Raw genomic sequence first — 12,060 nt, forward strand, 5'->3', positions numbered from 1 at the left:
ATACCTCCAGATGGCAAGTTGTGATTTCTCATTATCATATCGGATGTGATAATGTAACTAATCTTGATTATTGTTTAGGTTCATCTGCCATGAATTACTGGTTGAAGGTACCAGCTAATCCACAGACTCAAGAGCTCAAGTCGTTCACCATCAAGCTCTTAGAAATTGTACCCCACGCTGCGGGTGTTGAAAGCCTCTTTTCGCGGATGGGTTCTCAAAAGACTAAGTCGCGCGCTCAAATGGATGTCTCAACATTAAAGATGATGTCTCAAATCGAGATGGATCTCGAATCCGAGCAACCGAATCGTGTGGCCAAATCGATCAACATCAACGATCAAACTGCTGCTGCTGATGATTCACAAGATCTAGATCCTCAATTTGAAGATCTTGATCAAGTTCAAGAGTTTGAAAATGGAATTCATGGTGAAGATGAGGTGGATCAGGGAGAAGAGCAAGAGGATATTACTGAGAGTGGTTTTATAGACACTCTCTTTGATTTAACATTATTCAATATTAGATTTGAAGCAGAACAAGCTGTTACTATTGTTTTAGATGAGGGATCTGACAATGAAGATTGGGATGAGGAGAATCTTTTCAATGGTTTACTTCAATGAATGTTCATGAGGTGTACAGCAGAACTGTTATGAAATACAAAAAAGTCCTTTCTGATGTTGTTGAGCGGGTTTTTTTGCCTTTTTTTGATTTTTGGGGGGATTTTGACACCTCAGAGGCACGCCTCTGCGCCCCCACTATAGGCGTGCTTTTGGAACAGTCAAAATCCGCGCCTGGGCCTGCCCAAAATTCAAAACCCGCGCCCACCACGTGAACTGCACAGCCTCGGCCACTTCGGCTGGCCTCGGCCGGCCTGCCCCGGTCGAGGCTTTTGCCCGTATTATCATCGGGTTTCAGAAGCCTCGGCCAAAGCCCTGCCTAGCAAGGTGAAGAGGTCGGGCAGTCCGGGTTTCCCAGGGCCAGGGCCGGGTCGCAGCCTTACTCACACAGTCTGTATTGCATTGTTCTTGTAGGCTCCTCACACATGTCACTGGTATGACTGGCAGTGGTGTGCTACATGAAGACATGTCATGCAGCTGTGACATGACCCAGGGTGTGGGAATATATTCTGTTTTCAACATGACCGTGTAGCCTGTATTCACTCTATGACCTCAATTTGCCTGGGGTGACGGTGACAATCAGGTTTTGAGAAACTTCAAAAAAGACAAAGAATTGAAATTAGAGAAGTCCCTTAAGTTCAAAATCATTTTCAAAGGTAGAGGGCAGCTCCACAGCGCTTGTAGTTTCACCCACTCTGACAAATAGTGATTCTTCCCCTCTCCGGCTCAGCCTACGCTACTTTGAGGACCCATGTTTTCCCAACGGTATACATTCTAGGCAGTGATTGTAGGCACTTTTACATTTGTCACAATTGGAACACTCAGTCATGTCTACATGATTGGCCAAAGGAGCTTGACCTGGTTGGACTACCTCTTTGCTTTTGAGAGTGTTGATCACTGTACCAAAGGTTTGATTCAATGATGCACCAATGACGGACATGGCAGTGATGAATCTGAGATTCATGATGCAATAGCTAATTGATTGACCCAGTTTTAGTTGTGGAAAGTTGTGATGAAGATTAATAGATCAACTGTCTCAAGGCTCACCAGGCGGTTAAATGAATGGAATTTGATAAACCGTGTTTGGTCTGGGCTCCGATGAAAAACGATTGTATCTAAATCGATCAAACGCGCAAAGAGAATAGTCATATGTAAGCTCGATTTGTTTGGGAAAGATCTACACAGCATAGGTAGCCGGTCGGCTGATGGAGATGGAAGGGGAACAAACCAAGACAATTGGGTAGACAAATAAACCAATTAGATGCTAGGATAATGAGCAAGTGATCAGCAGATCAGATGTCCTTTTATACTCGTTGAAGACCGGCTGATTGGCTGTCTGTTCAACTCTTCCCGACCATCACACCATAAAACACGATGCGACGATGCCCCGCATTGCCTTCTGGAGAGTCGTATCATGTTTGCTTCTGACTTGTGAAAAGCTGATTGTGGCTTCGTCACGCCCTTTGATCTTTTGTTCTTTGCGCAGATCACGTAAATCGTTTTGGTGATTTGGAATTTCTGTGCTTGATGTGATACGACCGCAGCCAGTGGGAGCATAGAGGTGAAGCCAACACCATCACCAGTCACAGGTCCCAGGTCCCAGGTCTTCAATACAATATCAGCGCTCTGGGACGATCAGGAGTACGTAAATTTTAGGAGGTCTGGAATACGCAGATATGGTTTGACTGATGTGCCGGCAACACCCGCTCCCCCTGCGCAGACCACAAGCAATTTCTTGGAGCACAATGTCCCCTCGTATGCTTGTACTACAGCAGTCAATGTAAGAGAATCAGCAGAGCTCGTATCTCCCGGGTTCTAACATGCAGGGGGCTAAAACACCAAAAAACACTGCAGCGGTCCCCGCAAGATGCAAGGTGGGAGTCGGGACATCGAGAATCTCGGCCACATTCAGGGGAACGATCGGAACGCTTGATATCCCAAATACTGCCCAAGACACATCACACCAGCCCAAATGATATAGTTTTGTACGATTTTTTCAGAATACAAGCTTAGTTAAAGGTGTTATCAAGATTCAGGGGGACATGAAAACCACAAGGGACCCAAGGATCAAACTTCCGCTGATTTTACAGATGTTTTGAGTTCTTCCGCGCACTTTTTTGATCAAGGGTGTCATACAACAAAAACCCCAACAGAGATACTGTCCTCTGACTCCTAGTGAGGCTGGATTAACATTTTCGAGGGATTGGTCTAGGCGCGGGGACAAGGGTCACCGTCAAATGGTATTACTCTTGACTTGGCCCTGGGGCCGTGCGTGAATGCACGATGTCGCCCCAAATGGGGGACTTGGCAGAAATCGGAGTATGATAATGTACTGAGGGCGGCCACACTGGGTGCTGAGCTTCTCCACTCCAGCGCTGTCCTACTCGTTGAGAAGAGAAAGTGATGACATGAATTTTGAAAAATCCACGTGAAACTCTAGGTAGAGCTTGACCCTATGTTTGAAGGGGACAAAACGGTGGTGGGCGAGGAACAAAAGATATTGTTGGAAAGAAACAATTCGATACTATGAACTGAGAGATACTAGGGAGACTGTCTGAAGTGTATGATGGTTATGATATCGGATTGACACTACGCAGGCAACAAATGTTTTTGTGATTTTTTCTGCTGAACAACTACTAGGAACGAGAGAAGGAAAGACAAGCTGCGAAAGATAGAACGAGAGGAAAAAATCTAGTGAGGGCTCGACCAGGCTCATTGGGGGAGCCTGTCGTGGTGCCATTTTTGTTGCACATCGTCAGAGTAGAACCCGCGCTTCCCTGTGCTCGAGAGACCCTCAGCCTTTCACAGGTTCCACCAAGTTGATCCTACATCCATATAACCAACTACGTAACGGCGCTCACACGGTGGCTTACACTCAGGGATCTGGAACCGAATATGACCTGATTTTGCTTTTTGTTCGCTTTACTGATGAGCAAAGTCCTCGTTGAAACACCCGGCCCATCTTACCTCGAAGGGCAAACAGTTTATGATGAAGATCTCCGATTCTGACATGTGCCTGCCATGTTAAACACGTAGAGGCGCTTCACGAGTTCCTCGCTTCAGCTACTTTTGAGGCAGGGCAACACCGGGCGAGCGATTGACTAACAGTATCACGCAAATCTTTAGGATGCAAAATGAACAGGGACCGAGCTTGAGACCACACTCCAAAACGCTCATGGTCATGAAAGGGAGTTCCGTTAGGAGATTAATTGGAGGAGAACTTAGCGTAGGTCCATTCGCGAACCCAATACCTGTGCATCCAGACGACAGATATGATGAGAATAGCATTGGCTTCATAGGAAAACCTGTTGAGAGGGCAAGGGTTACTTTGAAAATGTTTCATAGATACTCAGGTCCAGTCCATTTTTGGTTCACAAGCATCTGCTCATCGACTATGGAAATGGATATATAAACTCCTCTTGCTCATGAAGGAATCATAATTCAGTAGCTCTGAACCCCTCGATCTATATTACGACCCCGACTGAAGCCCTCAGTGAAAGTCATTGATACTGTCATCGCCAAAAAAGCTCCGATCTCCGCGATGATTGAAAGTGGTCCCCAAGAAGCTGGGAAACTCGAAGTTACCCAAAACTCTGACCAACACGTTAATGAAGGTCATTCCAGTGGAGACGTCGAAAAATCCGAGAACCAAACTGACACGCCGAACTCTTGTGTTCAGTTTGATACCGCTTCTCCCGAATCCAACTTGCATCAACAGGAGAAATATGATTTTCGCTCCTCTGGAATTCCGAGTTCTCCGGTGGATTCGCTTCATTCCATCGACTCTGCTTCGTCCGCATCAATCGACTACAGCGTGAGCCAGTACATGGATGATCGTTCTTTGTCCTCCCGCGAACGGTTCATCCAATGGGTGAGTATATGTCCCTCTCAGATGAGTGAAAAAGAATGTATCTTGAAGCTCACCTATTTTTGATCGCATCCCTCGTTACAATACCTCGCAATCAACCACCTTTAACCGCCTTCAGTATCGCATCAGAGGCCCCCGACGCATTATACTGCCTTCTGAATGACGTCAATGGTTTCATCGTTGATGAACAGATCTCCATTCATCTTATTTTATGGCAAGGTCAGTCAGGAAATCGCTGTGATCGTACGATTGTTCAATTTGATTGATGTGATATCTGGCTTCTTGTCCTCATATATGACTCTTTTGCTCTATTGATGCTCTTAAAAAATCGAATGTTTTTCCACGTCAGAAGCCAACTGGAAGACATTTGTCAGGATACTCAACTATGGCATCGGCGCTTATGTTTTCACCCAGTGTTTTTGTCATTCTTTAGTTTCATATTCTTTCATCCACCACTCGTTACTTGATGACCACTTGGGCCAGATCACGGCAAGACACCTTCTTTTTCATGTTCACTCCCATTTAGCCTCTTGATAGTTGTGGATTTAGTTTCAGTTCTATGTTCTCTATTTGTGTTTATCCCCTCTTATCATTCTCTTTTCGAACAGATTCGATCGAGTGCGGCGGATTCTCTCTTAGTTTTTCCTCTTTTCATCCTTGTAGTTTTCTTAGCCTTCACTTTCGGTTTGTCATTTTTGTATTTTATCTCTTTGCCTTTGTAAGCTTTATATTAAGTCACTTCCAATCTTTCATGAATGCAATTCATGAAATATCTGTGGACACTGTGACAAAGAAGAACTGTTTTTCTCGGTTGGAAATCTTTTCAATTACACCACAGGTGACTGAGATCAAGAAACTTTCTCAGTATTGAAATAACTTTTCTTTTTCTGTGTTTAGGTTGAAGTTTGAAATGACACTCAAGATGTCCCCAAGAAGCCGAGCGTGAGTAGGCCCGTGTTGCTGTCTTTCAAACAAGGAAACATAATATCGGGTTCCATATTGCTCTATTGAAATGGGTAAATCTCACCGCGTAATATGAAGAATTGGTAGCTGCATTGTGGGTCGTAATAGGCAGATGTCTTTCTAACTTGCTTTTTGTTTCGATGATAGCACGTCTTTTTCCTTCAAAAACAACTTGGATTGAGTGGATCGTATCGAGGGCGCATCGAAGTTGTAAAGCTAATGAAGTTTGGAGACCCAAAGAAGTTCAACAGAATCTCCCTGTACGAGAGTCACAGTCATACTTACGACTTTAAAAGATCGTGAATTCCTGTCCCTCCAAAAAGATCCACAAGTCTGCCAAGACGTCGATGTGTGTGAAACTCCTTTGCGAATTGAGAAATCTGCGAGCATTTTGTTTGATTGATCTAAATCCGCTTTGTGCAAACTTAGTCAACTTCCGTCAAGTTCTGCAACAGGCGGTCCGACAAAACGTGTCTGCTTTGCGCGACGCTTCTGAAATAAGCTACGCAATCGGACCCGATCTTTGGCTTCAAGCTGCTCACCTTTGAAAGGCGTGACGTTAGGCTGGTTGGGTACCCTGTTTTGGAAAAGTCGACGTTTTGAACAAACCGTTCACATCTCTTCAAAGATATTGCGGCTTTTCTGTGCTCATCCACCCAAGCGCACCTCATGAGCGGTAGGCCTCGGGAGACCTCATGTTATTTAGGTGCTGTCACCACTTTGGGTCCCAATTCTGATGTCTTGTATGTATATTGTTGAAGGGGAGGGTTTTCTGAAAGGAGGCACTTCTTGAGCGGCACTTTAAAGAGCGACAATCCGTTGAATCAAAATCAAATTGCTCACACGGACGACTTTACGGACAGATGTTCTGGTTCGGCCAGTGAGACTATAGCGCCCTTTAGTCAGACGTTCTCAGTTTTGTTTGAAGATTCTTGGCCTGCCCAAGGCTTTCTCCGATCAGTTTTGATCTGCCACGGATCATTTCTTCATTACATGCATCTCATTGCCGCCGCCGAGTAAGCGACTCAATCGTTTACCATCCTCATTTGCTACGGTCTCTCATGTAGTTCAAATAGGTAGTAGCAATTTTTGTGACAAGTTTCGGAGCACATTAGCTGTAGGCTACTTGGGCTTCACGACTACATACGTGGCCTTCAAAGTATTCGGACCGTATTTAAGTAACCCATCTAATCCCCTCGAGTCTCAATCCCTAGGCTTAATCTTTGACAGACCGCCTCAATAACCTCTGTCCCTCGAAGTGAGATCCACAAATTGTAATCCTCACATCTACAATTTCGACGTGTCTCTCAGTCTTCCATACTTCATCTAGGCCAAGTGTAACGGTGACAGATTCCTGACTCGACAATTGCATGTAAGAGGCTTTGAAAATTTCACTTCAACCGACCGTATTTCCACCTATGTCAAAAGCTCATTCCGTTCAACCCTCCTCTCACACAGAATGGAAATGCCCGACATGAATATGTCTGGTATGTCGCACGAAACCCATGACATGCTATCCAATACCCATGGTATGGGTTCGAACTCCGAAGGAATGTCAATGTGAGTTTGAAAATGAATCATCGCATTAATATAAGTTCGATTGCTAAAAGCGAACTACTTGTGGTTTTAGGATGTCGCAATTTAGCGCATCATTACCTACTGGTCCACTGTGGTTTTCAGGTTGGCAACCCAGGACTGCCGGTACCACTTTCGCGGCTTGTCTTGGTTTGTTCGGATTGACTATGGTTGTCAAGATGATGGGTGCCTTCCGTCATCAAGCAAGCCTTCCACGGAAAACGCAACAATGGCACGATGTCTCTGTGACCTCTGAAACGCTCAACAAGACTGAAGATAATAGTACCATAGCAGCTTCGGAGTATCAACAGAGACGATCCATACCCGCATGGGCTTCACATCAAATTATAAGAGGAATATTTGCTGGGATTCATGCTGGATTGGAATATTTTCTCATGGTGCGCATCTTGCATAAAAGTTGAATGGGAAGCTTGGCAACTAACGAACTCCTCATCTGATACCCAGTTGGCTGTGATGTCATACAACGTTTACTTCTTCCTGGCCATTGTCTTTGGACATTTTGTCGGTGAGGTAATGTTTGGAAGATTTGGTCATGGTCATGGTAGTCACAGCTAAAACAAATTTATCAACCTGACTTGAACACATCACTTTTCTCCATCATACTTATTGATTTTTGAATAATTTTAACCACATATATATTTTCATACACATCAGAGCTTATCAAGTTGTACTTTAATTATATTTTTGTGATGTTTTTTGGAACCCTAATTTCTCAACGCTACTAATGAATCTTTTGATCCGGCTTCCTCTCCAATTTTGGGCGGTCACCACTCCCTTTGAAACTAGTCATCATTAACTTTCCAAGTCAGCTATGTAGTCATCCTACACTGCATTGTCTCCTACTGTATCGATCAATGATCAGGATCAAATGATGTCATACATTGCCGCCAAAAATCAAGAACTCCATGTACATTTCTCCCCATGATGGCTAATCCCGAGTTTCAACTTGAGCTCGAATTCTGTGATTTGGCTGTGTCAAAGGTGCAGTGATAGATACCGATGGGGCCAGTTGAGAAAGATTTGATGACTGTCTGGGTTCCGAAGTCATGGACAGAGGCGGATAGGACTGAAATTCCAAAATACAGTTACAAGCATACAGTGACAACTTGATCAATTGCGACATTTTTGCTTGTATGTAGCCAAAATGACTCAAGAAGTCAATTGACCAGGCAAAATGAACTCAATCCAAGATTTGAATGAACTTGATCATCACTTCAACTTCAACCCATTCTCATCATCATCTCACTCACCACTCAGTCTCACTTTCCCCTTCAGCTCTTTCGATCATCAACTGACATTCGAGCCGATATCGCATAGACAGCCTTCCACACTTGAATCGCTGCACTTCAATACTCTGACATTCAATCCATTCTGGCTCCCATCGCTTCACTATGGCCTCAAACTATTCTGAAAATATAACTCAATCTCCCAACATCAACTAATACCCAACCTGGCGAGGAATGGCGGACGACCTTCAAACTAATGGCGTCGGCAACCTTTTTCCTTCGAACCCTACAAACTTACGAATGCCTGGGGTTTTGCATAAGGTTTGAGGCTTCACCTTTCTCATTGGTTTGTATCATGTGGCTCATAATCCTTTCGAACGGATTTAATCACCTCATAAATGTACATTACATCGAACAACAATCCACTTTTAAGGTCACAATTTCACAACATGATCAAACATAACTCAGACAATATTTAAGATGCATCTTGGGCGACTCGAACCTTGGCAGATCATCTTTGGTCATTACCCGAAATTAATCAGCGGACCATACCGCAAAGAATGGCGGTCTCTCGATTGGGCCGATCATGAAATTCGACCGGTACCGGTAATGCCAATCAGACCCGACTTTTGCTGCAAAACAACATCACATCACTTTGAATGAACTTTTCAAAGAGCAGTTTGAATGAAAAGATTATCAGTCTCGACCATACTCTAAAGAATTGCATTCAACTAAACGTGGATAATTCAAAACGGTGGAAGTCTACATTAGCTTCTCAAACTATCTTACCGAAACAGGTTTAATCAAATCCTGACTGCGATCATTCAACCGCAACCCAATTCGGTTTCATTGACTATATATAAACTCACACGGTCACCAGGCTATTAATAGCATCAATCAATTGCACATAATCATCTTCATCCAACCCCGACATCATTATCAGCATACATACACTCCTCTTCCAGTGTAGATACAATCCGGATTTCAAACATCACCTAGACTTCATTCAGAGGCCGGTCTCTAGTCCCTCTTGACACTCAGCTTCAAATCACCATCGATCCGTGCCTCGTTCAATTCTCATCCAGCCGGGCTGTCTTTCAAATCTTTTTGATAAACAACTCACCTAAAAATGGATATGTCCTCTATGTCCGGAATGGATATGTCGGGGATGTCCTCGAACAGCTCAAGTGGCTCCATGTTAGCGCTTTTTTCATTTGTGCTTGTTCCCAATCGATAGCTCATCAATTTGTCAATTCCCATCGATTCTCTGCAGGATGACTTCTTTTACAGCCTCACTACCCGTGACTCCCTTATGGTTTGCTGGATGGCAACCTAAAACGGCTGGTACAACTTTCGCTGCCTGTCTTGGCTTATTCGGTTTAGCGATACTCAGCAAGCTTCTTGGAGCATTAAGACACCAAGCTCACCGTGCTTGGTCAAAAATCCAATGGGAAGAACTCGCAGCAAATGAGCAATCAGTCGATAAATCCGATAAACCTGATACGGTCACTGAATCTTTGAAGAAGGGTTGTCGTCAAATCGCACCCTGGACTGCTGAACATGACATCCCAAGAGGTATACTTGCCGCCGTACATTCTGGGCTTGATTACTTCCTCATGGTACGGTTCTTGCTTATGCTCCTGATCTGAAACTTTCGATCGACACTAAGAATATGATTTTGTCTTCTTTGGTGATTTTCAGCTTGCTGTCATGACTTTCAATGTTTACTTTTTCATCGCTATCATCTTGGGATTATTTGCAGGAGAAGTCGGTTTTGGTAGATGGTCTGCCTCAAGTGGGCATTAGTATCTATCACTTTATCTACGCAACTCAGTATCTCTCTTAGTATCTATAACTTTATCTACCCAACTCAGTATCTCTCTCAAAATCCATTGGAGTTTCCTTGACCTGATATCTTGGCCTTAATCTTCATGATTTATCATACTTTGCTTTTGGTGACTTTCAAGGGCAAAGCACAAGTCTTTTTTCCAGGTAACATGATCACATGTAGCACATCAAATCATGCCACTTAATTATAAAACAAACAATTTGGCCTCAAGTCCTACTTGCCCCACTCGATTCTTTTGATTTACTCAGAATGACATGTACTGTGTTTGCAGTCAGAGTTACACTCATCTACCTCAATTGCCCGCACTAAGCATTTTCACAATGTCACCCCAGTTCTGAGTAGAATCGATTGACTGAGTGAAAAAACAAACTATTTGCTTTGAAGGCTTGAGCTGATTTACATTCAGTTGATTATCTGTACCAAACCAATACCTATCAGCCTCTGATATTTCTACAGACCAAATCTCTCCATTTTTCTCTTTTGTTTATAGCAATGCATGAAACTTCAGTTTGGGTAGGTTACACAGGAAACAAGAGGTGATTCCAGAACTTTTGGTGATTTGATACAGAAATTGCTCGATGGATCAAAAGCAAGTCTGGTTCCCAAATCAAATCAAACCAAATCTGTCAACATTGATATTGATTCAGCAGTCAACATCAATCTGCTTGATCCAGGAGCAAGCCGGCCTCATGGAGGCTTGGCATGCCGCGTTTGACCCAAGCTGTCAGACGGTTCCCTTCCTCTAACCCTTCTCTTTTGTATCAAACACTCAGTTTGAATTCCAAAACAAAGCATGGTTAGCAAAATTTGACACACTAGCCAAACAAATGGAAAAGATGGTGACAGCTGTTATCCCAGACCAGCAGCAAGAATCACAATCGAAACAAACCAGCCAAGCAAAGAGCTCATATCTTCATTGAAACATGCACTAGGAATAATCAAAGCCATTCAAGCCCTTGTGCTCAAAAAAACAAAATGCTTGACTGAGATGGGAAGCCTTTCTCATGCTTACCCAACAAGACTCCAAAAAGTCTCGGGAGCAGAAAAGTCCATCCCTGAGCTCATGAAGAGCCTTAATGTGGTTGTAAAAGATAACAAGATAAAGGTGTCCCTGAAGAAATTTTCCTCTATTCTGGTCCAAAACATCCATTTTTTCCCATCCAATGATGTGGTGATTTTGTTAGAATCACAAAAACAAGAACAAGTGCTACACGGTCAAGTCACAAAAGGGCTGACAAAGGTTTTGCCAAACCTAGAACTGAAGCAAGAGGTGAACTTGCTTATTGTACATGTTATTCCTACCATGTTTAATCCCACTTCCCTGGAAGACATGGACCTCCTCAAGACATGGAACAGAGATCTACTCAATAACACACTCTTTGTGAGGTGTTTAAAAAATATATGGCTGAAGACTCATCAAAGCATGATTCCTCACTGTTGATTGGCTTCAAGACACTCGACAAATCTATGCTTGCAGCATGCACAAAAGTATGGCAAGGTAGAGGCTGCCATTGAACAGAATCGAAGTTTCAGTGAACCCCCTCCCACCTGGTTGATTGCCAAGGTGTGGGTCACAAGGAAGCTGCATGTAATCAACTAGCCCCATGTGTCCCTATTGCTCTGGGGCACACCAATCTCATGACTGGGGTAGCAACAAATGATGAGATTTGAATCTCTTCATTCACACTGTGGTAATGACATTATGCATTGGTACCAATCAAAAGCTTAGTTTTTTTAACAATTAGTATGGAACAATGATTCAAACAGGAGCTCTTATTAAAATTCCAAACAACTATAATCTTGACACTGGAACACACATTAAAGTCTAACCATGAATTACTTAATTTATCATTCTCAACTTTTTGTTTCTTCCATCTTAAAATACAAAGATAGAATTTTAATTATCCTAAAAAATAGGTTTAGATTTAACATTCAGGTTCATTTTTT

At 43.3% G+C, this 12,060-nt stretch overlaps 4 protein-coding genes across 4 annotated transcripts; 3 read left to right on the forward strand and 1 right to left on the reverse strand.

Annotated features, from left to right (window-relative positions):
- Window positions 1-1,347: 1,347 nt before the first annotated feature.
- On the reverse strand, window positions 1,348-1,575 carry MELLADRAFT_124523 (uncharacterized protein; the record flags this gene model as incomplete). Its single annotated transcript, XM_007408694.1, has 1 exon — window positions 1,348-1,575. The coding sequence occupies one exon, from the start codon at window positions 1,573-1,575 to the stop codon at window positions 1,348-1,350; it is 228 nt and encodes a 75-aa protein (XP_007408756.1).
- Window positions 1,576-3,888: 2,313 nt separating this feature from the next.
- On the forward strand, window positions 3,889-5,409 carry MELLADRAFT_71602 (uncharacterized protein; the record flags this gene model as incomplete). The annotated part of the gene is made up of 4 exons (XM_007408682.1): window positions 3,889-4,225; window positions 4,291-4,482; window positions 4,598-4,698; window positions 4,829-5,409. The coding sequence occupies 3 exons, from the start codon at window positions 4,442-4,444 to the stop codon at window positions 5,011-5,013; spliced, it is 327 nt and encodes a 108-aa protein (XP_007408744.1).
- A 1,513-nt stretch (window positions 5,410-6,922) lies between these two features.
- MELLADRAFT_85316 (uncharacterized protein) lies at window positions 6,923-7,593 on the forward strand (the record flags this gene model as incomplete). The annotated part of the gene is made up of 3 exons (XM_007408683.1): window positions 6,923-7,002; window positions 7,073-7,415; window positions 7,483-7,593. The coding sequence occupies 3 exons, from the start codon at window positions 6,923-6,925 to the stop codon at window positions 7,591-7,593; spliced, it is 534 nt and encodes a 177-aa protein (XP_007408745.1).
- A 1,945-nt stretch (window positions 7,594-9,538) lies between these two features.
- On the forward strand, window positions 9,539-10,070 carry MELLADRAFT_35219 (uncharacterized protein; the record flags this gene model as incomplete). Its single annotated transcript, XM_007408684.1, has 2 exons — window positions 9,539-9,883; window positions 9,966-10,070. 2 exons carry the CDS (start codon window positions 9,539-9,541, stop codon window positions 10,068-10,070), a joined length of 450 nt encoding a protein of 149 aa, XP_007408746.1.
- Window positions 10,071-12,060: the final 1,990 nt, after the last annotated feature.

The sequence above is a fragment of the Melampsora larici-populina genome (genome assembly GCF_000204055.1).
Source record: "Melampsora larici-populina 98AG31 unplaced genomic scaffold MELLAscaffold_13, whole genome shotgun sequence".
NCBI classification, from domain to species: domain Eukaryota; kingdom Fungi; phylum Basidiomycota; class Pucciniomycetes; order Pucciniales; family Melampsoraceae; genus Melampsora; species Melampsora laricis-populina.